The sequence below is a fragment of the Psittacula echo genome, assembly GCF_963264785.1.
Source record: "Psittacula echo genome assembly, chromosome: 1".
NCBI classification, from domain to species: domain Eukaryota; kingdom Metazoa; phylum Chordata; class Aves; order Psittaciformes; family Psittacidae; genus Psittacula; species Psittacula echo.
The window spans coordinates 134741520-134768921 of NC_137735.1; the positions used below are offsets into that span (position 1 = coordinate 134741520).

Below are 27402 nucleotides of genomic sequence, written 5' to 3' on the forward strand. Positions count from 1 at the left end.
GCCGTAGGAAGCAGTCCCACAGCATGACTTTGCCTTCTGCTCAAAGCCTTCCTGCAGCATGTGGTGGCATCCTACAGTAAAAAAATCCTGTCTGGCACTGATGGGATTCCTACTGAGGGAATACAGCTCAGCATGTGCTCTGCTGTCTGGGTAGCAGTTGGCCACCAGGGATTTCAGCTGTGGATCTGCTGGAGGTGTTGCATGCAGAACTGCACAGGTACTCATTCATTTCTTTGAACTCTGTTCACTAAAATTGACTTCAACTGTATCTGATGTTACATAGGAGCTTTTATTTGTCACCAAACCAAGGTCAAGTCCAGCTGTCTGGTGAATGGTGCAGAGATATCACTGTGTATATCATTTTTTGAGGTGAAAGCCAAGGAATAAAACCATCAAAACAAACTACGGACTGGAAGATATAGAAAAACAAGTAACTTGTAACTCTTTCCTACCATTCAGACACCATCCAAAAGTAATTCTTGATTTAGAAGAGACGTGATCTGAATTGGCTCTTGCTTTCATGTCTTGTTGGATGGATATTGTTTAGAGCTACATGTAGCTATGAAGCTTACAGAGAGAGAATGGACTTTTGTCTGAAGATTGCCCCATTTTAAGTACAGATTATTTTTTTCATTCACACATATTAACTAGATTCCCTATTTTAAGCATAAACTCCCCTCATTTTTCTGTATGTCATCTGCCTTAATCAGTAAATAACCCTTAAAATCCTTTTATTGGTTCATGCTACTGATTCATTAATAAAGTATTCTGTATTACTGGCATAAACTTCCAAAACAGCTGAAATGAATCTGGTTAGGAATGCATCTGTGGATGGTTTATGTGATAAACTATTCCACAGTCCCTCTTTTAATGCTTCTCAAAGTAAGACTGTAGATTTAGAAAATCCATTTATAAATATTTCCAAAGATGCAGTAGCAATAGCTAACAACTTCACAAATCCTTTTAAAAGATGGTATTAAATAGATATTATACATAATTCTCTCATCAAAATGCCCTAATGCATGTCTTGATTCTTTAGATAGTTGTGCATGTATATTCACTTTCATGTAAAAGCCTGTTGTTTATGGTTGGTATAAAGGTTTATGGGAGTGTAAACAACTTTGTCCAATGGGAATCCAAGTCTAAACTTCCAAAAGGGATAAAGATTTGTCATCATGTTTTAGTTTATATCTTTACCTGAAAGAGTGGAAATCCATGAGAAAGCAACAATGAATGTCCAAAGCATGTATAAAAAATTATATTGGACTTTTTAAAGTATTCATTAGCTCTATAAGTATAATTAACCAAACTAAAACCCCTGACTTCCTACCAGCAAAACTGACCATCCGTTCTTCATCAGACATCTTCTAGACCTTCCTGGCTGGCACTAATTTTTGTCTTAAAAAAACCAGCAAAAAATCAAATCCAAACTTTTGAGGCAATAAAGTGGAATCCAGAATGATTCATAACTTGTTTTCCTTCTTTTAATCTTTTCTCTTTCTGGGCACTGAAAATAAGATTCCTTCAGGCACTTGTCTAACGCTGTATTGTCTACACTTCCAACTGCCAGAATACCCATCATTTCCCAATTTTGTATTTTCCAGGAATTATGTAGACTATATTTTAAGTGTGTATGATATCTCCATTAGCCACAGCTTTTCTGATAGTTTTTACAAGTATCTTCTGCAACATTCCATGCCTAACTTGACACAAAGTATTCACACTTCTCTGTTACTAGCTTTTATCTCTGAAGTCTATTGTCAACCTCTTAAAAGCTACTCTTGGCAAGGACAATGAAAAAAAAAGCTGTTTTATTTGCTCATATGCTGCCAATGAAACTCATATTAAGCTGGACTTAATTCTGGGTCAGAGTTGTTCTTAAAAGAAAGTACTTTTCAGACTTAGTAAGGAATTCACCAAACAGCAGAAAAGTGACCCAATTCATGCTGTGATTACCAGGCAATGAGCTATGTACCTTTGCAGAGGGAACACCCAGTATATCAGTGCCTGTCACAAGATGACAGCATGAAAGCACAATGATCAAATCCTCACATGGTGCAATGGGTAGCTCTGGATATGTCACAGTTTATTTTAAAGAAAAGTCTTCAAGTATCTGTCTCAGCCTAGAGCTCTTGTGCTGCATTTCTTCTCTGCGTGTCTTGCTGGTTCCAGTGGTCCTCTCCTAATTAACCAAATAAACAAATAAATACATAACCTTCTCACTGGAGTCCTCACCTAGAACTATTCCCATCTCCCAATTTTACTTTGCTCCAATATGACTTAATTTTTAAAATGCATAATTTATCTATGGGCTGGTTTTATGCACATTGTAAGTACCTGCCTCATTGCACAAAACCAAAAGAGCCAATAGAAAACCCAGGCTGTGTTTAATCAGAAGCTACTGAAATACTGAATGCATTTGAAAGGACGTATGCATCTGGAGTGTAAGTTTAGAAAAAGTGAAAATCTAAAGAACCACCAACCGAATGCATATTCTTTCCATAACGGACACGCTTGTCCGTTACTGTGTGCATTGTAGATCTCAAATGCAGGAAGTCACTGCCTCTGTCTTACACTATAAAATATATTGTCCTAAGCTCTATGTGGTGTTACAGAATATGAGCACTACAACCTAGTACACAGTTCCTTAAGACTGCTTTTCAAAATCTTATATTTACTTCCTCAGGAAAAACAAAATGTCATTAATCCCAAAGTAGAAACTTATAATACAGGCCAGGGGTTTGGTTTTTGGGTTTTGATTTTTTTTTCCCCTAAGGGTCTCTTTTTGTATGACCCTAATTCTCCACCTAATTTCAGTGGACACTGGGTTGAGCTATGTAGTTAATCCAGTATTTCTGCTAATATCGGTGAATACTGATGATGCATAGGGATTGGAAAACTTCCTTTTAATTCACATGAATTAAGCACCCAGAAATTAATTAGTTCAGTCATGAAGTACACCTAAGTGCTTTTTCCCTTTCTACTACAACTTGATCAGAAAATCATGGAGATAGTAAAAACACACAGTTTCTTTCAAATAGTGTCTGATTTTTCTCTCTGTGTACAGAGAATAGTGCTGCAGTCTCACAACTCAGCAACTGCTAAATTCCCGGCTTTCCCCCACAATAGAGCAATTAGCACCTTTGCTAGTGGTGCTTGAATTGATTAACTTTGAGATCTTCTTCAGGATCACATTTGCCAGCAACCTGTTTATCAATGCAGTTAGAAACTAATCCCCTGGAAATATTTTCAGGAATCTGGAAGTCATTATTTTGCTTCTGCAATTGTTTTTTATCAGGATGCACCAGATAAATTGCTAGTGTTGTACACTTAGAGGAAAAAACTTTTGCCCTTCATGAAGGGGAAATCTTGATGAACCATGGCAGGGGGTTTGGAACTAGATGATCTTAAGGTCCTTTGCAACCCTAACTATTCTATGATTCTATGACCCTTGGCAAGAAGGGGCTTATGCCATTGTGTTTTATGTTGTCGTTATGAGAATTATCATAAACACTTGAAGCTTCCTGCTTTGTAGTACATCTAAAATTACTTTACTTGAAAATTATGTTTATTATTCTCTTCAGCTGTGAATTCAGTAGATCAAGACAAACGTGGTGTTTCTCAGCTTAATGCAGTCAGTAATTTGACAAGACAGGTATAATTTCCCATACATTTCAGTTCCTTGCAGTAATAGTGTCCCAGAGTAATCTGGCAAACAAACGAAAGAACTAATTAAACATTGCTGCATTTTTCTAAGGCAGAGTGTGTACAAGGTCATACCAAGGGCTCAGCTGAAGTTTATTAAAGATTAGCAGTCTGTTTCTGCAGGAGGGATCCCTCCAGCTATTGTAGTGTACGACAGCCTGGCATACAGCTTTCCACAACAAGCTGTTGTACGGAGCAGAACTGCAGAGCACATTTTCAGTAGAATATCTAATAAAAGGGCTTATATATCAAAGTTTTTTATTCTCCTTATGTTTTGTTATATTCAGAACAAATAAGAACAATAAGACCCTAAGTGCTTCCATACATTTGGAAAACAGATCTAGGAGTAGATTATTATGCAAAAAGGGCTGCGTTATTACTGTGCCTTTCATTTGCGCTGTAAATCCTTGTGGGAAAGACACACCTTTGCTTTTGTATTTACCTTCTGCAATAGGAACCAATCTGTGAATCCACATGCAAATCAGCTAAATAGCTGTGAAGGAGTTTGGATAGGGAGGAATTGTGCACTGTTTGCCCTTAACTTGCCAATAAAAGATGTAATAAATATTTATAATATGCCTATAAGCTCGGAGAATTTAAACCTATGCACAGAGTTTGTGAGCAAATGCTGAACCATGCAGGGACTCAGACTTTACTTCTGTCCTGACCATCATACAGACTGTATAGGAACACTATTTATGCAATATTATCCCTGTAATGCTCTTGTACAAAGACTGTAAAATACAGATTATTGACTATGCAAAGATGAAGCGTTCTTGAAAATTTGTCTATGATACTGAGCACAGAAGACCTTTCCTGTCATAATTCTGAGGGTTGTGGAGTCTCCTTCTCTGGAGACATTCAAAACCCGCCTGGACACATTCCTGTGTAATCTTATCTAGGTGTTCCTGCTCTGGCAGGGGGATTGGACTAGATGATCTTTTGAGGTCCCTTCCAATCTCTAACATACTGTGATACTGTGTGATTTTTATTCATATTCCTGTGTTGACACATAAATAAATTGCCTCTTTTTCTGTCATGTGTAATGAGATGGAAAGAGTTTCAATAAAGAAATATTTCAATAAAAGAAAGAATCAGAGAGCACTTTTCCTGCTTTTTAAAGCAGCAGAGCTGGACAGAGACTGAATGCTCAGTGCTTCTAAGTAGAAACATTTTCAAAGTCAAACTGAGCACCTTGTTCCCAAATAAGCACTAATACGTTATAATTATGCACTTGAATGCTGAGATTAAAAAAGAGTCTTTAAATTCTCAGTTGTTCTCCTATCTGTTTATACCCTCAGGTGCCTTATACTCAGTTAAAAGAAAAATGCTCTTTCAAAGGCCATTTATGTAAACAGCTCCTAATTCCTCTCCAGAACCATGACACCATCATACAACAGAACATTGATCATGGAAAGCCTGAAGTATGGTGAATCACCATGTTTTCCCTGTAGAACACAAGAAACAAGCTGCAAGGCAAAGGGTCTTTTAAAAAAAAAGGTCTGCCACATAACTTAAATATCTCTAAACTGTACAATGCAAGCAGTGCTCATGAAATCCAAGGTCAGTATCAGCCTGGATTTTGTAGACCAATTTCCTGCAATTTCTAAGGTACCTACACGTTGTGTGACAGCACTTGCTTGTATAGACTGGCCATGGTTACTTGAAAGCTGCTCCTTTTGTGTCTTCTGTTCAACAGCAACAATAGATTGCATTTGTCATAAATATTTATAGTGCAGATATCCCTTGCTGGTTTTGATCCTGCAAGATCTGAAAGTATCATGTTCTTTCATTATGGAATTCAAAGATTATTTTTTCATACGTTACCATGGTAACAAAATGATAACTGGGTTCCTATTTTCACTTTACATTAACGAAAGGCTAAATATTATAAGCAGTAGCAAGTGTTCCTATTAAGCCTCTATGCTGTGTAACAAGAGGTGTGTTTCTGAAAAAATATGCGGCTTAGGATTAATCCTTTGTTTTAAGCCTTGAGTCACCATAGCTGTACTATATGAATATAGTTAAAGACAAAATCTATTAAGAACAGTAACTCTACATTAGTTTAAAAGCAAGGAAAAAGAAAAATTGCCTATGGTCTGTAAGTTTCCTGTATATAGACCTCAATGTTCAGACCTTGATGAGTGTTAAAGATGCTCCAGTAACTGCCTCCAAGTCTGTAAACCTGCACATTGCTAACACTGTGGTGCTTACAGAAAGGTATAAAGGACAGCAGAAATATTAATAGCAGCAAGTCAGCTCCTCCAGGGTGAAGGAGTAAAAGAGGCAATAACTATTGATTTTTCCATTAGCCGGGGAATTGCTTTAACCATTTGCAAGATCTCAGGTCCTCCAGGCTGAGGAAATGAGAACAGATGCAGGAGGGAAATGGGACTCAGTAAGATTTTATCAAGAGCAATAAAGTTCTGGTAGGGATGGAAACTGCTGTACCTGGGGTAAGAGTCACGCTGAACACATGCAACTCTAGTGATCATGGTTTGCTCTTTTCTCTGTTTTTTGAAGGAAGTGAGTAGTTAACATCTTATAGAAGTATAACCCTCAGTATACAATACAAGCTCTTGAGCGGAGTTCCCTAAGGATTATAAAAAAAGAGGGTGGAATCTTACATTTACGACCTGAGTGATAGTATTGTCTCCTGGCATTGTAGGACAGACATAGCAGGTACAGGTAGAACTGGCAAGAAATATTCTAGAAAACCTGCTTTTCCTTAAAAATATTAATTTGTGTAGTTTATACATTTTAATTCAGTCTTCAGGAGAAAGGATTCCTCGTCTCCATGCTGGAATACCTAGTGAAAGATAGGTGCAAGAGAAATGGAGAAAAGAAAACATATTGTAGAATTACCAGTAGCTATTTAGTCACCTGGGCAAAACAGTGGGAAACTGAGATTCAGGGAGACTGACTTAAGAAGCTACTGTGTACAGTAGCACACTGGCAATTCTAAAGTGGCATTCTGGTCTTTTGGCTTTGCCACAAAAATCCAGTTGTTTTATCTTGAAGCAAAATAGGGGCTATGTGAAATCTTGGAGTGTTAAGAGAATGATTACATCTGCAGCTCTAAATACAGGGCATCTCATGGCTACCTTACACATGGGGATAGGTGATGAGCAATTCAACTGGAGAAGATACAGAAGGCTAAACTGTGTATTAAGGATACAGAATTAGCCTATAACTGGACCATGCATTTCACTTTAAATGGGGGAAGCAAATTAGACTGAATATTCAATTCACAGTGCAGGGCATATGCAAACATTATCATATATGTACCATATCCAAAATAACTTGACTAAGTCACATAAGGGCAGAATGACCAGGTCTTTAGCTTCCAATTTGAGAGATTCAGAATCTAAAATTTAGTCATTACACTTTTCTAGGCAAGTTGACCAAAGACTTTGACCAAAGTAGAGAAACACAGGGATAACAGAGTCTTTTGTTGGTCCTCCTGTGAGACTTTGCAATCATCCCTGCTAAATACAATTGCTGAATATCCATGTGCTTTAAACAAAACTCCAGTGCATTAAAACTTAGTCTCATAGAATCATTGAAAATACAGATTGAGAGGGAGCTCAGCAGGTCCTCTGGTCCAACTTTCCACTCAAAGCAGTGCTTACCTCCACATTTCATATCACTTGGGTTTGTTTTTTGGGGGGGTTCTTTGGTTGTCTTTTTCTTCTGACTGTTAAACTTCTGGGATTCTAGTTTGACAACAGAAAAAATTATTGAAGAAATACTAAGCTAGAGGTACTTGTCTAATATGCCAGCTTCTTACCTCTTCCATGTCCAGGAATAACATAGCCTTGATTTGCCAAAGTGTTTTATGAGGAAGATACAGTTCCTGCCAGTGAATTTGGGAGTGAAAAATTCCTCAGGAGAGAGCATGCAGATCAAACATCTGATGCATGTGCATCCCAGGAGCTCAGGGAGCAGAGCTCCCAGGAGCTCAGGGGTTTGCCAGAATCCCTGTGCTTCTGTATAGAGTTTTCACAAAGGGCTTGAGATCTCTGAGGATGCTGCTGCATCCCCGGGGCTCAGATATTCCACGGGGGTTAAATTCAACATATTTATGAACAGTCCAAGTGTCTGAGTGCTTTAACCGCACCATCCCTGGTGTGGTTAAATACCATATACCATACCATAACACAATAGTACTAATCCTAACAAACACATTTCTGCAAATACGAAATTCCCAGAAATAAACAGCCAAATAAGATGAATTTTAGTTTTAAATGTTGACATGAAAAGGGAATTAGAATCAGACAAATTAGGGAAAGCATCTTACAGATTTATCAAAACGTATTCTTGATGTTAGCAACTGAAATAGCTTCTCAGGCTCATTCAGTCTAAGAGGACAGAAAGTTGTCTATGACAAGCAGTCCAGAAAGCCTAACTAAGGCACCATTATGTCCTTATCTCTCCACTGACAACAAGGAATTTGGACAACTCTGAAGGCCATCCAGTGCTTTGGCAAAGGTGGCCAGTAGGAATCACTGAGAGCATGGGAGTCCTGTCATTGTCACTTAGAGAACATTGCACTTCTAATGTGGTCTTTTCATTTCACGGAAGTCACCATTAGATGTAGCTATGGAAGTGGGATTCTGTATGAGGTTGACAACTGCATTTTGGGCAATGCAAAGTATAATATTGTGCATTTGGGACAATGCAAAGAGTGTCCTTTCACATCTGCTGGCTTCACATGAATATTTGAGGCATCCCATGAAGACCTGTGTATGGCCAACTGAACTGAGCTCTTAGCAGTCAGGCAGCTGAATAGCTCTCTTGCTTCCACCATTGATGAGATCTCCATTGACTGTAATAGTTTATATACATGGCACAAACGTAGACAATTGTGCTTCATTTTCTTAATCTCACAGTGAGTTTACACAAAATTATTCAAGAGGCTTAAATGCAGATGTCTGCAAAATAGACATCAAAAAGTAGGTGAAATAAATTTTATGTCAGCTGACCTGAAGAGATGTCTGAATCAGTACTACATAATATGAGAGTCACAATACAGTGTTTTAGGTGGTGGCTTAATAATTGAGGAAGAGACAGTGTCTTTTGCACAACATAATAATGCTAAACTTTTGTCCTGGAAGTGGAAGATCTGGTTTATAACTACTTCCCAGTGTCAACAGTCTTGAAACCAAATCCTGCAAATCTGATGTGGTCACTACAATATTGATAAAGGATTGATTTGTTCAGATGTTTCAAACACTCATGAGAGTGAGGAGGACATAAAAATCTCCCATTTCCAAATGGAGTTTTGAGATTTATTTAGTGATTTCAGTCAAAGTAGGGATAGCCTGAGCACAATAAACCGGACCATTCAGAAATTAGGTCAAATTCAGATGATTCCCTGCTAACAGTTCAACTTTTACTAGCTAAGTCACTTCTCAGCATGCATGAAATATTGTCTGTTGGCATTTATGGAGTTTGTCATCCAGAGATGACAATAGAAGCAGTAGCTAAATGTAAGCACCTTTGCAGTTTGACAGTGTCGTAACCAGGTGATTTAAATAGCTCAGTCCCTTAAGCCTCACCATTTATCAAGTCCACCTGTGGCACTGAAACGATCAATGTGAATATAACCATTATAGGTTTACTTCCAGATTTATTATTTTGTGTACTAAAAAATGTTTAAAAGATCATGAAGCAGATTAATTGTAGACAAGATTTGTTTGAGGCCATGAAAAATACCCAGCAAAGATTTACCTGTGACTGCCTGGTGTCTTTCTAGTAATGTAAAAAGAATACTAATATCATACAGTTTCATTAGTGAGAATAAATAATATGGATCAAAAAAAAAATAAATCCGGAGTGATCTTAAACATGCATCTTATATACCTCTATCAGCTTCAACAAATGTACCTATATGGTTTTGAAAGACATCCTCACGTGGACAATGTGCTGTATATAATGTGCTTTAGAAATGGTTTACTTCGTAAATTTTCCAAAACTTTCAAGAACATCCTTCTACATTTAGGTCATGTGCTTGACAGTGTGTCTTTTGTCTTATTAATAGGCACCACAAGGCCACATAAGGAGGGGGAAGTCCCTGGTGTGGACTATATTTTCATCACTGTTGAAGATTTTATGGAACTGGAGAAAAGTGGTGCTCTCTTAGAAAGTGGGACATATGAAGGTAAGCACACTTTTACTGCTAAGTCTGTCTCATGTTCCCATGATGCTTTTTTCTAATATGATGGAATTGCACTTGGACATCCCATTGCAAATGTGTCACTGCTGCTGTTACCAGAAATTTTTGAAGAACCATATGGCAAATATGAAAATATTTTCTTATGTAAAAGCTAAATGCAGATGGGTTCATTGTAATTTTAGTATTTTACACTGGTTAAGAGAAACAGGATAATACATTGCACTTATGGGAAATAAACATTAGTTCTTTTTGCCAAATACTTGAGATTTCCACAGATTTTCAGCAAACAGCCGCTTTTCTAACATAGGACAAACAAACTCTACAACAGAAATAAGTTGTAAGGCTGACACTTTTCCTTTGCATGTGTGATCCTGCAAACACTGATCTATATTAGAGATTGAATCCTCACTATTTAAGTAAAACAGGAAAGATTTGCTATGCCATGTCTTATGGGCTTTGTAAAGTTATTGAAAAGAACTCATTAATTTTGTAATATGACAGAGGGATAGGAACTGTCCTAATGACTGTATTAGAAAATGTCTGTATAGGGGCAAAGAGCCAGCAGCTTATTGCAGAACAGTGCTTCCCAGGAGAATGGATGATTCATCTGATTTTAAGCCTTTTCCAAAACACAGCTATTCTGGAAGTGAAACTACTGCAAGTGGAAGGGCAGTTACATATCAGGGCATGTTAATAAAGCCAGAATAATGCTATGCTATTTTAAACCAGATGCTTCTTAGAAATACACTAGTATTGAAGATAACTGAGTAATGGATAGGCCTTTTTACTGTAAACTTCAAAATGACAGGAAACCCCCTTTATATGAAAAATATGACCCATACGTATGAGAATACCTGGGTGAGTAGAACCATTTACAGGAAGCAGCCCCATATTTTTACCTTGTAGCAAAAGAAGCAATAAAGACCTTTTTGCTCTGACTTTGTCCTGTCACATAAAGCATCTGAAGATAAATAAGAAGCTATTCATCCCAAAGAAAATCATTAGCTGTGTTATAAATAGCAGGAAAGAAGGTAATTCTTTCTCACCTAATCAGCATGCAGTACCCATTGGAAAGTAAATAAATTTGCATTAAGAGTTATATCAATATAGAACTTGCAACAAAGATTTCCATTAAAGAAGGTCAAATAAAGGAAAATATATGATCATTTCTTTCCTCCCCTCTGCTCACTTGGGACGCACAGTTTTAGGTAGGGCCGCTTCTCTCAGAGGAAGCCAAAATGGGTGGCATTGGTTTAGTGTGAGGTGTCCCTGCCCATGGCAGGGGGGTTGGAACTAGATGATCTCAAGGTCCTTTCCAACCCTAACTATTCTATGATTCTATGATTCTATGATTTGCTTTTTTAATTTTTTCCCCACTGTCTGGCACCTAACAGTAGAAGTTACCTAAACATTAATACAAGAACAATACCACAATTTTACCTTTGTCAGAGATTCATTAAATAAGCCTTTCTTGAAGTATCTTTTTGTTACCTTAGGGGTTTGAAACTAACCTTAAAGGAGCTTAAGTGTAGCACAAGTCTGTCATTGCTTGACCATGTATTAGTTTGTAGCAAGTTTATAGAGATTGAACTGCTAGGTTAAATTAATTCACAGTGCTCTTCTGTCCCTCGAGGGATACTGAGAGGTGTCTTTTAATACCAGCTTCCAGAGCTGAGTGGACAGCAAGGTGAAATATTGTCTGAGAAGTCTGCATAACTCCTTAAACCAGTTTGAGGACCTAGCTGAGGGGAAGTCCGGAGTTGTGACTATGCAATGTGTGTCACATCATTCGCTGATCACAGATGACAAGTTCATTGAAGCCAAGAAGTCAGAAACTAAAAGCGGAACACAATAAACTCGAAGGACCAATTTCTGCGTAAATCCTGTCTTTGATTCACATGTATTCCAATCACCAGATGTGCATTCTGACAGACAAGAGATAACACATTATCTGTCTGTGTATTATGGTAAATGATAGGTGTCACATTAGAAAAATTATTTAGAGATGCCGACAGAAACTTTTGGACATGACCTTACAAGTTACAGCTCCCATTTCCTGATGAATTCCTCATGACTGTAGTACCTTCCTCAGGGAAGGATTTTGTTAATCATTCAATCACAGGTTTTCCTCAGCACATTAAGTCTGCAGTGATTAAGTTTACTGGTGACAATTAAACCAATTTTCAATTCCCCCCACTAAGAGAAGATGATTTGTGAACCTTTCCATAGATTAAGTAACTTATGAATGTTCTGGGAGATGACTTTTCTTTCCTTATCAACACTGATTACCAGGACTTTGAAAAAAATCAGTCTTCTTTTTAATGATTCTTATTGTTAATAGATTGGTTTGCAGATTTCTATATATTTCTTTATTATTTACATTTTTATCATTATTTATATTATTTATATTTATATTATTGTGTATATTTTTATTATTTCTTGAAAGAACCATTCTGTATTTAGTTAAGTTTCTAGAGTTTAGCTGAGTTCGGTCTAAGCTGATTGTCTGAACACAACCACTACGTACCAGTTTGTCTCTACCAGAATTTTTTTTTAAAGAAGGGATTTCTCATTTAGTTGAAATAAAAGTACAGACTCTGTGTATGTGTGTTGGTTTTCACCACTTCTTGACTAGAAGGGTTGATTCAGTCAATTTACCTTCTAGTGTATGAATTCCGAAGAGAATCAGAAACACCTAGGTAAACCAGAGAAGGAAGCCAAATGGAGGCTTACCTGGCACTGACCCTTTTTATTGTGCACTATAGCACTCAGTATTGTTGGAAGAGGGGATATTTTTTCATAGTAATAAGAAAACTGGTGAAAACAATCAGAAATATCTTTGTTCTTGTGCAAGCAAATAATAGTTGGGATTTCAGCCTGAACAGGGTATAATCTTAAAGTGAAACTAGTATGTATTCTTAGAAAAGTATTGTTCTATGGTTCTTCTTCTTTTTCTTTTTTTTTTTCTTCTCTTTTTTTTTGAAGCACACATTGGATTTTGAGTTTTAAAATAGGCTTTTTAAGCTATAAAAGCTTCAGAATTAAAAATAGGGTGCTCTGTGACCTCCTTACTACTTGGCCTTTGAATAGGTCTTTCTTTGTCTACCACTTTTGTGACAACTGTGAATGACTGTAGTACTCCAAAGTGCTGTAGAAAAGCAACAGTATGTTCATGATGAAAACTCTACAAGTCTCCTTTTTTTACCAGTTTTACAAATATGAAACTATTTTGTGTCAGTAGGGCCAAATCCATTGCTATGTTGGCCTTTTCTTTTTATGCCTTTTTGGGCAACTGGTGGAAAGACCAAGCCACCTTCAGAGATATGAATTATTTTAAATGTACATAGTGGTGCATAAACAGTTGCAGCACATTTTGCAGCTTACCCATAGTAAAGTTTCATGGCAATCTAGGTGATACCATTCAATGCATAATGAGAGAAAGATGAATACAAGGCTCATTTCCACTTGCTCAGATTAACAGTCCAAATCAAATCAACTTCAGTGAGATTGTCACTGAGTTCTCAATTTGTAATAAAATTTCAATTAATTCCACCAACACACTACTATTGGGGCAGGAGGTGTTTGCCTGAAGAGCACCAAACTCACTTATTTGGATTTCTTTGTATAATATTGCAGGCAAATACTGAAGGTTTCACTTTGTTTCTTTTTAGCAGAATTCCAAGTCACTCTACTGATTAAAGGAATTCTGATTTGGCCCAGGATGATAACTTCATTGGAGATAAAACTTGTTTCTAACACAGATTCTGGGGTAGCATAAAATAAGCATAGTTCTGTACCAGAGGAGGAAGTGTTCCTGTGCAGAGTGAAAGCCACATGCCTCTGTTATGCAGGCTCATGTAGCACAGGAGGACATGCCCCAGCAAAGTAATCCACATTCCTTTTCCAGTTTCATGGATGGTTTTTGAGTTGGCACAATATGTACAAGTCTATGAAACGCAGAATAACAAAGCTGTAATGAACAGACAAGCTGTGTGTCTATTCGTGTGCTGGTTTTTACAACTTGTCCAATAGGACGGTTAACTCAGTATATTGTCATCTCACAAACTTGTCAAAACTTGTACGGAGTCTTCCTAGATTACTGACTTCAAAGAGTGCTCCTTATTAGAAGAAGAATAATAATAATTAGATCTTAATAAGGATCTCTTTATTAGATCAGCAAAATTTCTTAGTGCAGCATGTCAGTCCACTGAAAATGTATCTGAAATGTATATTAGTTAAGAATGCCAGTGCACATAAACAGAATTGTAACAGCTTCAGTATTTTTTTTCCAAACCCCAGAAATAGCAAGGCACATGATTCAAGGTTATGCTAAGACATCATTATAAGGAATTAATAATGTAAAAGTGTAAGAGTAATGCATGCTATGGGTAGAACATATGTTCTATCTATAAAAGTATCATATGCAGTAGCAGTGCCAGAAATAACAAGAATTGGTGAGTGTATAAATACTGTAAGAAAAAGAAGCGTGTTTGTTGATAATCGATAAAGACATAAATGCATTTCAAATACACAAAAGCAAGAGAGATTTTAGCGGTGTGGGATTATATGAGAAATGCGGACATAAAAAAAGTTTTTCGTAACTATTAAAGATGTGGTAAATTTATGAAAATAAGTTAATTCAAGCAGTACTTGTATGAATCACGTTCTCACTTGAACTCTCTTTTTTTCTATCAATTTTTGTTTGCCTCAGAAGAGCTCCATAAGAGTTGTTTTATGAGACATCTATTTACTATTAATACAAGAGTAGTCCTTAATTTATCCCGTTAAAAACAATTTTAGTTATTGTGCCATTAGTTTTGTCCAACATCCACTTTTAATCATTTCTTTGATTGTTGGAATTACCTCAAATTCATTCATGGGTTGAAATTCAAAGTTCACTGAAGCTATTTAACCACTTCTGTGATCATCGACTTCCCTTGGCTCCACTAAGGTCTGTGGTAAAATTCCAGATTGCTTAAATGGAAATGGAATTTCACCCATATATTTTTTTACTGATAAAGTTTTTTGGCTAAATGTTAGCTGGAATATCCTTAATATTGGAGAACCCTGTAATTTATTAAGTCTTAGGGGAAAAAAAAAGATTGAATACATCCCATCAGTAAAACCTTAGTGTTATTACATGATTATTACAGTTGGTTTAGAACATTTTTAAGGGGCCAGCTTACATGTTTTCAGTTGAGTTACCATTATTATGAGCTCCCATGGGGCAATGAATGTGTCTTGAAGCTGAAGTCTTGCCACTGGCTCTTCCCACACACTGACATGTAAGCAAAACTGGGAGGTGCTCTGATTCCATTCTCCTGAAGAGCCCTCATATGTAAGATGACAATAAGTTTTACACAGGCTTTCATTCCATCTTGCAAGCCAAATTTAGCATAAAATCTTCTAAATTATCTAAACCTTCTGGTCAACTAATGCATTTTCAATTAGCATTTCATTTTACTATCTGTAAATTAAAAATAAGAGTTAAGGACTACTCCACGTAGGCAATGGGGTCTTCAATTACTGCATTGTGGTGACAATGGTTTTATAAAGAGGTGGTATTTGATTCCAGTAGTTTTGATTCCATTCTTCCATGTGAAAAAATTGTGAAGAATTCAAAATTCCACCCACTTACTATATGCAGCGTTCCCTTGTGAGCAGAACATCCTGAGCGCTCAGCAGAAGGATACAAAGGAAATGAATCAAAATAAAGATAATAAATCTAAGACCTAAACACAGTAGTTCATGAAATATTCTGATTTAAAATGGAAAACAAAGGAATCATGAAAGTAGACCTATATAGATAAAAATAGAAGTAGTCATTCAAAAGCCAGGTCTTTCAGCAGTAGAAAGTGTTTTCAGGGGCATAGATGAATGAAATGAAATATTTTATAGTAAAGATCACATTCCTGTTGAAAGTGCCTCTTGAAAGGGTAGACCCCATATCAGTATAACGTCCACTTCTCACCATTTACATATTCAGAGAATAGATAAATGTGTATCATAATTTAGGTCAGAAAATAGGGGAAAGAATCTTATCTGTTCAGTGACTTCATGATCTGATTGAGTTCTTGTACCTGATCTATATTAGTCAGATTTTGTGAGCTTTTTTGCGTTTCCTCCCTCACCCTTGGGGCAGAGGAAGGAGTTGAATCTCATTGTTAAATATGAAATGCAAAGAATGTAAATGCTTACAAGCTGAAGAAGATAATGCCCGTGGATATGTCAACATGCATAAGGAATCCTGTCTGTATTTGTTAATGCATTTTAAGGCATAAAACAACACATTCACATTTTTTAAAAGAAGTTAATGTAAGTATTTTGTCATTTTCTCAGAGAAGTAATAAGAAAGAAATAAAAATTGAATAAATATTCCTTTTCATATGAAAACAACTTCTTTTAAAATTATATTATTGCAATACAAAGGGCAACTTTCATAACTTCTACTGTGCCTTTTTAAACTTTCTGAAAGGTAGAATTAGTGTGGCAGAATGTATCCTTCCTCTCTGCTCTGAATTGGAGGTTGTCTAAATACTCATTATTTTAATAATTGCCATTCCTGTTGTACGGTTGCTTCTATCTTAAATAATCAGGCCTCTGTCCTAGTAAGCATCCAGAGACAGGAACACTGATGACATCAAAACACTGTTTTATGAGTGGTGCTGCTAGCCTCCTGCTGCCAGGGTTGTCAGGTGAGGCTAGTAGACCATAGTCCTGATGTGGTCCTCTCACTCCTGCAGCTTGGGCTCTTCTCCCTTTTTCTGCAGCAAGGCTTATGATTAGAGGGTTCCATCTCCTGTGTGGGTCCTGCAGCAGGTCATTATCCTTTATAGCAGACTGGTGACATTTCAACCAAGCTGCTGGCTGGGGAAAGCCTTCAGATACCTGAGGCTGCAGTCCATATCAATAGGCAAACACTGTTCTTTCAGAAGTATTAAATATATGGTCAGTTTTGGCCTGCTGCAAGGATGCAAGCAGTAAGAAAAGATGACATCCATATGTTCATCATAATGTTGTATGAAAAAGTGACATCCAGGAAATGAAAGTTTATGTGACTATAGTTTTATGTGTAAAATGAGAAGTGGGATCACTCTGCCTTTAAACAGACAGTGATGGCTCCTTCATCCTGTGCACTTCCAGAGAAATCAGAGATCACTGGCTTCTCCACAGCTTCCAACAGAGTTTAACTGAAAGAAAACCAAGAGCTGTTGCAATTGTCTCTGTCTCCAGGAACATCTTTCTGCTTCATGCCCTGCCTGGATGGGTGTACCAAGGATGGCCATGGATAGACTTGATTTGTGTGTATGTGGAGCAGGCTGTGACTGGGATGCACTTGACTGAGCTGTGTTGCAGTCAGCTGCCAGGCTGAACTCCCTGCCTGGCCTGTCAGACTGCTCTGCTGCCAAAGTAGACAGTGCTAGGTCACCAAAGCAGTGTTTCTGACCACATTGGAAGTGCTTCTTCCAACTAGTTGTGTCAGGTACAAAGTCATAGACTAGCCACTGTCACATATGGCTTGACAGAACCCATAATTCTGCTGGCTGGTGCTCTGTAGCTTAGCAGAACTCCATGGACATTCAATTCAACCAGATCATATGCTATTGAGATTCTGTGGCTATAAGCAGCAACTTATTGCCCACTGAGGGTTACTTGAAATTGCATAAGCTGGTACTTTTCCCTAAGGAAATCAAATGGATGCATGTTCCACAAGCACACAGCATTCTTCTTTGCTCATGTGTTTTCCCAAGATACAGAGAAGGACAGATGCCACAGAGCACATATTATATGGGTCTGTGTGCTCCAGAAACTGTTCAACAGGCTCATTGAAGCAACTGTCAATGTACTTTATTTTGTGTCAGAATTAGATCAACATCAAGAGGATCTCAGCTGCAGGGGAGTCAAGAAACAACCTTTGCCTTCGTGATTTTTGTGGAGCCAAGTTGATTGTGTATCAGCTCAGCCCAAGACTTGCCTTATTCTTTACAATTCTGTGCAGTTGCTACCAGAAAGGTATTAACGAACTGCAGTGTCCAGACAAAAGTAATGCAGATTATCAGGAGAGCTGAAGGGAATAAATTTAGAGAGCTCATCAGATAGAGCTTTATTGAGTAACAATTAAGAAACTCAGAGAATTTAAAATATGTGAACCCAGTGGATGAATAAAGATAATTCAAAGTTGGGCAAACAAGTAACCAGGGCTAATATGATGAATCTGGAAAGGATGAACATTTGGATTTAATATTGGGAACAAATTTTCTCATACTGATGTGATTTAAATGTTCGAATAACCTCCAGAGGTGGAGATCCAAGTTTCATCTCTTAGGAAGTTTAAAGGTAGTTATTAGTAGAAATATTCCTGCACTGGTAAAGAGATTAATTAGAGGCTGTAGTATAGTATTGTCTATTTGAGTACAGTATTTATTAATGCTGTCTATGTGACACATTAGGTTTTGACTGTGGGTTGGTTTTTTCATAAAACAGATCACAATCAGTTTAAGTGCACATTTCAGATACATTTCTAACTGAAGTTCGACTGCAGTATATATTGTGCTGATTTAGTTTAAATGCAGATTATATTAGAAAAACACTGTCAAGCTCTGTACAGCCTGAGCTATCTGGCTATCACACCGGTAAGGCACATTCAACTGTAGTTATTACGAAAGATGTGAAAGAATTTAACATCTCAAATTGTAAATTATACTGATGTGTCACTGCTCTGGAGAAATGTTCAGTTACAGAGATCTCCATTTTTTCATACATTACTGGGAAGACGCAATGTTTGTTATATCCAGTTTAAATGCAATTATCATGTTATGATGTTTTTATGAAGTTCTTCTGAATTTTATATCCTCTTGGATACTACACATTTGCATTTGGGATATTCCTCATTATTCTGCTTCAGATGAGAAATTATCACCTTCCTGTAGCAAAAAAGTATACTGCTAGATACCATAAAATGAAATCTGAAAGGTGTTTGGGAGGTTCCTAAAACACACAGAGAAAACCCCCATTGCTATAAGTCCTTCCATATGTCTCAGAATTTTCCAAAAACATGAAGCAGTTTTATTTTCTAAAGACAAGGTATATTGAACCTTCCATAATGCCTTCCTCTTAGTATCTTCATATGAATCAAAGGATAATTTTTTTCTGAGTATGTTCCTTAAATCCTTCTTGCGTTTTCAGAGATAGCTCTAACAGCTGCCTTCTCTAGTCTTTGCTCCCTTAATCACCACAGCTTTTCAAGCACGTAAAAGAATGGTCCCAAAATAACATCAAGCCAGCTTCCCAGCACCTTCAGATGCATCCTATCCAGCCCTATGGATTTGCGTATGTCCAGATGACCTAATTAGCACCTAATTTGATCGGTTTTTTGGGTAGTACCAACTTTGCCAGTCTTTGCTACTAAACAAAGACCTGAAAGGCCTGGGAATGAGCAGCAGTCTTTGCCAGTAAAGGCCTGGATGAATGGAGACACTGAGTCCTTCACAGAGTTTATCCTTCCGCATGCTCTCCATCACTTGGTCACCTACTACACTGGGCAGCAGGCCCAGTCTTCCTTTTGTTGCTGCTGTGGCTGTAGATATGGCTTGTTTCCTTTCTTGTAAATGTCTCTTCTTGTTGCCCTTGGTGTCCTCCAGCAGTTTCAACCCCAGCTGTTCTTTGTCCTTCCTAAATCTGCCCTGTGTATGCAGGAAACATTTCTCTGTTTCTCCTCAGTTGTCTCTGTGCTTCTTCTTTCCTGACACACCTATACTGAGGAGTTCCCTGGAAGAAAAACTGACCCTTAGAGTCTTGCACAATGTTCCATAAGCCCAGGATAAGGCTTCCCTGTACTAGCAAGGATTGGATTGTAGTTTCTGTATTCCTGTTCTTTCAGCAGAAACTGCTTTGCAGCAAGACATAAAAAAAATTCTTTTTTATGGCCTTGGGGGAGTTGTGATTTTTGAAATCTCACTTTGATTATTCTAGTTCAATAGCAAGGTATTCTAGGGCTTTGCAGGACTACATACAACCCTGATCATGGCTGCTGTGGTGGACTCCAGACAGGTGAACAAAAATGTGCATCTTGCTGCCTGATGGCACAAAATAGGGCTGCTTCCTGTCAAGATGACTTAAAAATAATGAAGGACATTGAAAGAAGCAGGTTGTGCCAAGTGTGGAATAACGCAGTATAAGTGTGGGAAGAGGGCCTGGGTTTGTATGGTTAGTTGAAAAGAAGGATTCAACTACTGATACAGCTTTTTCTGCAATACAGTTACATTACTTCCCAAGTGAGCTAATTAAAACAAGATAAAAGACCAGCAAAGCCCAAGCACTAAAAGAAGTGTTTGTGTTTCAAAGCCAGGCAGTTTCTGATTAAAAACAAAACAAACTAAAGATACCAAAACAAACACACAAAACCTTTCAAGTGTAGGGAAATCCATGTATTGGGTTTGCACCATTTGCAAAAATAATTATGTTTTACCTTGTGTTAAGTGAAGGAATAAATAGATCTATGGCTTTTTTTTGGCCAATGAAAGGCTCCCCTTTTATTTCCAGGAAAGTAATGGAGATACAATGAGAAATCAAGGTCAGATATGCTGGTAGAGAATGAAATATAATAGCTCTGTTGATGACCTACATCTACATAGTACATAGTTAGTGCATACAGAAAAACAAGTAGCCAAGAATGCAGAATAAGCTTTAAAAGGCCCTACTGATTCAGAAGAAACCTATGCCAGGACAAGTAAAATGCAGTGTAATCAGTGCACCAACACCGAAAGTAGTGCGAGAGAGGTGCCACAGCATCTTGCAAACTGAGTGGCTTTTCAGGATTTAGATCAATATTTCCAGACTCAATTAAGTCTAAGTCTAAGCTCCTTCAGTTATCATCAGGAAGCAATAGGATGTGAGTTAGCCATGACCACGGCAGCTTGATACTTGACCAAGGCTGCTGAAGATTAGAAGAAGGTGAAGACAAAAACTTTGCTTTGATCCTAGTTTACCTGCGAATTACATTGCATTCTCTATCACTGAATTCAGGACTCCTGATAAAAATAACAAACTTTCAAATTGCTGACAGGGAATAAAATGCTCTTTCTGTCCATGTATAGGCACATTTGCCGGGTCTTCCACAGACAATGACGTAGATTGTAAAGGAATGGTACAGTTCATCCTTTGTTCTGTGCGTATGCATGTTCTCCCCTAATAAGCATAGAGGTTATAAGAGCTTTAAATGAAAGAACCAAATTTCTTGTTGCTATTTTATTTACATGGTGTCAGAGAGCCTCAGGCATAGACCAGAAACCACTAGCAAGGTGCTGCACAAGCAGAGAAAATAGCCAGTTCCCTGTGCAATTTATGATTGCAGTATGAGATGAAGGACAATAGATGGAAGCAGTCAGTAAGGAAAGCAGCTGAATGTCAAGCAGTGGGTCTCCATCGGCCAGCAATTTGATTATTATCGTGCTGTACATAGAAACACTTAGAGATATGAAAGAGGTGTGAAAGAGGTAAAGAGAGGTATTGAAGAGGCAGTGAGCACAAATAGAAACACGAGTTCTATCTGAATATTAGCAAATACTCTTACTGTATGAGTGGCCAAGCACTGGCACAGGTTGTCAATACAGGTTGTGGAGTCTCCATCTTTGGAGATGCTCAGAAGCAGTGCAGACATAGTTCTAGGCAACCTCTTCCAGGTGACCCTCCTTGAGCAGAGACGTTGGACGAGATAACCTCTGGAGGTCCCTTCCAACTTCAGCTGTTCGGTGATCCTGTGAAATCATGAGGTAGTTGGCATCGTAGTGTGGATATAAATAGTTCTTCCTGAGGGCATGTCAGGAGCAATGGGGAGATGCAAAGATTTTTTAAGAGCTGGTGCTAGCAATAACAGGAAAGGTGAAAGCAAATTCTCAGTTGTGTGAGGAGTTACAGTATAGAAAATTAGTGAGGAAGGGAGAAGAGGTGGGCTCTGTGATGAACAAAAGGGTGCTGATAAATTAGACAAGAATTCAAGAATGAATGTTTAAAAGGTAGACACTGTACAGTGATGATTGAATGGCTCTTCCAACTGAGAGTGCAGCATCCTTTCACTCTAAGGGAGGAGGTAGAAGGTCACATCACTTGGAAAATCTAGGAATAGTGTAGCTCACAGCTGACTCCTTGCCCAGTTTAACAAGAAGTATATTAGTTTAGCAACATAAAAATGGAGAAACTGAATAATTTCACAGCTTAAAGCTTCACTCAGAGAGTTAATTCCCATCTAAAAAACTTTAAAGCACAGTTTCTCATATGAAACAATATTATTGTCAGCATTTTTAATACATTCCGTTAAAGAGATTTATTTTCAGTCTGGCTCATAATAACCCCAAAAGGTTTTTTCTAAAGCAAGCTAGTTTACCTTTTCTGTATTCCAGTAGGCTGCACAGGTTGCTTACTGTCACAAAACATCCCATTAGAAGTTTTCTGTTATAAGGTTTTGAAAGACTTGTACAAAGGCAAGGTGATAGGGGCAAGTATATCTTTCTCCCTTGCCCAGTATGTACAAGGCCTGTTAGAGACCTTATAGGAGAGGATACAGGCTGTGGGACAGATCCTGCACCACCACCATTTTGAGGAGCTCCTCAATTGCTACTGATAGACAAAGAGTGTGCCAAGGGAAGCAGTATCCTTGTCACCAAGCTGACACTTGGGATATGTCAGACAGAAGTTTGCTTTATGAGTTAGACCTAACCAAAAGCCGCTGGCTGTTGTAACTTCATAATTGAGAGTCCTTTGAGAAAAATTTTGTGTAGCCTCCCTGTGGAGATTTTGGTTGCAAGTAGTTGTGATGGTAATCCCCAGCACACGTTTCATTGTCGTATTTTTTCCCAGCTGTATTTGGATACCAGTCTGCTGAGCATAAAAACTCTGCAGCTAAAAGAAACAGAAATAAAACCTCCTGTAGGATACTGAAATTGTTATTATCTTTGGAAAACCTCTTTCTTTGTCTGAGGCAGGGTAAAAATCTCTCTATCAATGAAATTAAAATTAAAACTCTGACTGATACAGCTATAAAAAATATGAAAGGAGACAGATGGTATGAAGATGTGCATGATTATATGTGCAGTGGCGAAATTTAGCTGGAAAGAGAAAGGAAGCAAATCAGAATGATGGAAATGAAGGAATTCCTCTAGAACACGACTTAACAAATTCCCTCCGTAACCTTACCTGGCAGTGCGTTTGCAGTATTAGCCCCCAGCCTTTACTACCTCAGTGCAACCACTGCGCTGAGGGGTTACTGTCAATGTCAGGATGGGTTCTTCTAGGTAATAGAAAAACCTAGAGATGAATAGAGTGCACTTAACTGATTAGGGTAAAGCAAAGATATTGTTTTGCCAAGCATAGAAGGGATGTGACTGTTGCCTTTTCTGGCATTATGCTTAAGGGTAAGGTAGACACCTCTAACAGCAACACAGTCAACAGGAGGTGCTTTGTGTCATGAGGAGGCTAAGCTGACTACAGCTCAGTAACTTGCTTTGCTTTTTAGTGCAAGCTCAGAGAAGCAAGGGGAAAGATTTTTTTAGGCGCTGTGAGGTGAAAAGCTGGTGTTATCTTCTACTTCGAGTCTTAGGTTGAATCAGCTGGAGCAGAGCCTGCATCCATGACCTTCTGGACTTTAAGCAGTGTCTACCTACATTCTGTATGGTTTTCTTGTTTTATCAGTTGCAAGTAATTTACTGCATCCTGAACTATTCTTGACTCTTGGTATTAGTGATTTTGTCAGTGGATGTCAAGCTGGGGAAAAAAGAAACGCGCTCCAGGCATAAGATTAAAGGATGACGTCTTAGGAAAATCATTATGGCTTCTGAACTTTTCATCAGCTCCTCATCTCATGCATACAGACCGTGTGTGTGGAGCGTTTACCTTACTGGCACATGGCTTGTACAAGAGCCTAATTTTTACGTAGTAACTTACAGCGGTGACAGCTAGTATGAACTCAAGAGGCCTTTTTGTTTTGAAGTGTGGCAATCCGAATAGACAAGAAGCAGGAAAAAACCTGTATTACCTAAACAGTATTTTTTTTTTATACAGGTTTTTCCCCTTAGAATTCTTATATTCTTACAGAATGATATTAAAGTATATAAAACCAGAGGTGAGGGGTGGGAGGATGTGTTTTGTTTTAATTACAGGTGGCAGTTACCACTGGTTTCAGCACTGCTGTAACTTTTCAGCTTCTCACTATAATCTTTATTTGTTAAAAAGGGTTAGGCAAAGTGTAGTAGTATATTCTTGTAGTGGTCTTCATGCAGCTGAACTGCAATTTACAGAATAATTACTTTCCTTTGCTGCTTTATCTCATTCTTTCCACTCCTCATTCTGAGGGTGTTCAGTAATACACTGGTTTGTGAGATAGCATTTACTTTCAGCAGTGCTATCCACATCAAGTCATCAAGGCAAAAGAAGGTAAAAGAAACCAGCTACTTTCAATACTTCCTTTGTGGGTTATTTGATAAGGGAATGCAGAAATTCTCCACAACACCTCTATTTCATCAGCTTCAAAAGTTTGCATGATATGTGTTATGAAGACACACAGCATTCAGATAATAATAAATACTAAATACCTGTCTTTCTCACTGAACTTTCTCATTCTGTACGTTTTCTCTGTGTGGATGAATCAGGAATTCACTAGGAAAAACAGCATGTGATTGAGAGGTTATTCACACAATGTAACGTTAAGTGTTTAGCTTAATGCTCCTAATCACCTCCTAGAGGCATTCAGTTCTCTCTGTTCTCTATATGGAGAGTTTCGGTTCTTAACTTTGGGTGCACTAAATTACAGGGCACTTGCTGAAGGAGTTAAGTAGATAAGGTGAACACTCTTACAAGGCTAAAGACCTGTTTAAGATCCCAGAAGAGGCCCTTAGCAGAACAGGACTGTATTCCAGGGCTGATGATCAAGCGGAGGACAGAGTGAAATGCGTCAATATTTTAGTCTACTGGGTACAGATACAGAGATGAGCTACCATTTTCATCCATAGCCCTGATGAGCATAAATTTAGACAAAGTCAGCTCTAAAATTCCCTAGGATTGCAAAAGAAGCCTTACAGGTAGGGGTCAGGTTCCACATTTACTCATATCAGTAAACCTGATATTACTCAGTGCCAACCACTTCAACATTACAGTGGCTATCTGCTATCTGAGAGACAGATTGCCAGTCTGTCTACTCTTCTTGTCTGGCACAGACTATGAGACAGCCATCCTCAAGATCACAGACTGACAGACTTATTTAGGTTGGAAGGGGCCTCTTCAGATTATCTAGTGACTAGCTTTGTGAATGAGGAGAGGGCAGTGAATGTTCCTCTACCTGAGCTTTACTAAGACTTTTGACGCTATTTCCAACAGCACCCTCATAGACAAGCTAACACAATATGGGTTAGATAAACTAATAGTATGGTGAATTGAAAACTGGGTGAACAGCCAGTGCCTAGTGGTGTATCCCAGGGGCTGATACTGGGACCAGTACTGTTACTCAAACATCTTCATTAATGATCTAGACAATGGAACTTCAGTACACCTTCAGCAAGTTTGCAGATGATACACAGCTGGGAGTGACTGATACACCAGGTGTTTGTGCTGCCATTCAGGTGGACCTAAACAAATTGGAGAATTAAGCTGAGAGGAAACTCACCAAGATCAGCAAAAGAAAATGCAAAGCCTTGCACCTGGGGAAGAATAACCCAATGCACCGCACAGTGTCCCCCAGCAGAGCTCCAAGCATTCCAGCTGCAGTCTTGCAAGAAGGTCAGCATGCTCCCCTCCCATTCCCAGCCTGTCTTTTCCAAAAAGCCTGTATTCAACCATTGCAGGAATCTAGCTGTGTGAGTTATCTCATCATGTTTTTGTTAGATCCATGACTATAACTGTATATAGACTTCTGATTTCTCATGTTGGTTCCCCTTGCTGCATCCATTAGCATCAAAGTATTTCAGAGGCACCCAGGCATGCTTATTCACCAGAGCAGCCTCAAGAGCTTTCTCAAGATTGTTCCACAGGCAGTTACTTCTTTGCACACCTATGCTTAAAGTGATGCAACTTCAGCATTGTTTTGTTGATTTCTATGACCCTTCTGTTCCTATCTCACCTGGCTCTTAGCTTGCCTATCCCATTCACAGCTTGCTCACTTGCTTGTTGAAGAATCTCTGCCTTGCCTGTAATTCTGAGTTTAAAGCTCTTAGCTTGGCCATCCTGTTGGCACACAGTGTATGCTTTTGGTTGCATGCTTCTGCCATGAAGGCCTCCTCTCTCACTAGGTTCTTACGAAGGAATGGATTCCTGCCTTCTGCTGTTGTAAACTGACGAAGATCTATCTCACAATTATAGAATATCTTGTCCTTATTTCGTATGGAAATACTGCTCTAGAACACCACTCCTTCATAGAAATCGACCTCTGATTTCTGGCCTTTTTTCCTTACAAGTCCTCCATTCCCTTTATGTCATTATCGGATTTCCTTTACATGACTCTCTGCATTTGTAGCAGCTCAAGGGCCTAAACTTAATTTTTGTTTGCATTCGTGAGGTACCATTGTGTATGAATTATATCCCACATAGTTTGCATGTTGGACTGGAAGATATTACACATGACCTGTAAAATTTGCATTTTTCTGGCTGTTTCTAGAGGCTACATTGGGCAGACTATGATGTCTGAAATGGCATTAAAAATGATATTTAAGTACCAATTAATTTTTCATTTCGCTTTTACATCACCCCTTAAAAATCATCCTTGTTCTTCTAATCTGAAGGAACCATCTCTTCCTATACAATTGTCCAAGTAAAACTCTCAAACTGAAGAGAGATCAGGTTAGGGTATTTATTTCTTTGAAGTGTGTTTTAAAGCCCTGCATCATTTTGAGGTCAGAATAATGGGCCAGTGTGTTCTTGGATATTTGTCCCTCTTTCATAAATGTTGGTATTGTATTTGCTATTCTTCAAACAACATAGTTGGATAAATGCACTAAATATCCTCACTGTGTGTGTGTTCAAGAGGTCACACACTGGTTTTCTGCAATGGAGCTTACCTGTTATCCCTGTTTTGAGAGCACTGAACTCTTCTTTGCAATTCTACTTTTTTGCCCCACATTCTGAAATATAATTACAGATATGTTAATTCATTTTCAATAACTGTAAAGCATAATAAAGAGGAGAATTAATTTCAATAGTGGAAGTGAATTCAGAGTCAGTTCTCAACGTGTTTCCTGTAATATTTTCCCGTAAACTCCCCCAAAACAGCAAGTTTAGGATGTCTTGCTTCCCACATATGAATGATTTCTACCAGTACTATCTTCCTTTCTGCTGCTATGATTTTTACTTTGGCATTGCTCAAGGAGTGTCTGCAAAGGTAGATATTTCAAGCAGTAGGAATCCAAAAATAAATGCTCTAACCAGAATCATTCCAGGTATAACTAAATCTTGTTTATGTATTTGCTTACCCCCAACTGGCTCACCTTCTGGCAAGGAAAATTTGTCATTTCAGTCGGGGGAGAGGAGGAATGCTTTAA

General features: G+C 38.2%; 1 protein-coding gene across 2 annotated transcripts in view; it reads left to right on the forward strand.

The window, feature by feature from the left end:
• The window catches only part of MAGI2 (membrane associated guanylate kinase, WW and PDZ domain containing 2), a gene marked incomplete at both ends in the record, with an annotated part of 757046 nt that overhangs the window by 445855 nt on the left and 283789 nt on the right, over positions 1–27402 (forward strand). For both annotated transcript variants that reach the window (XM_080629386.1, XM_080629387.1), the window contains one exon: positions 9749–9868. In XM_080629386.1, the coding sequence (XP_080485512.1) occupies positions 9749–9868 (120 nt within the window). The remainder of the gene's footprint in view (positions 1–9748; positions 9869–27402) is intronic.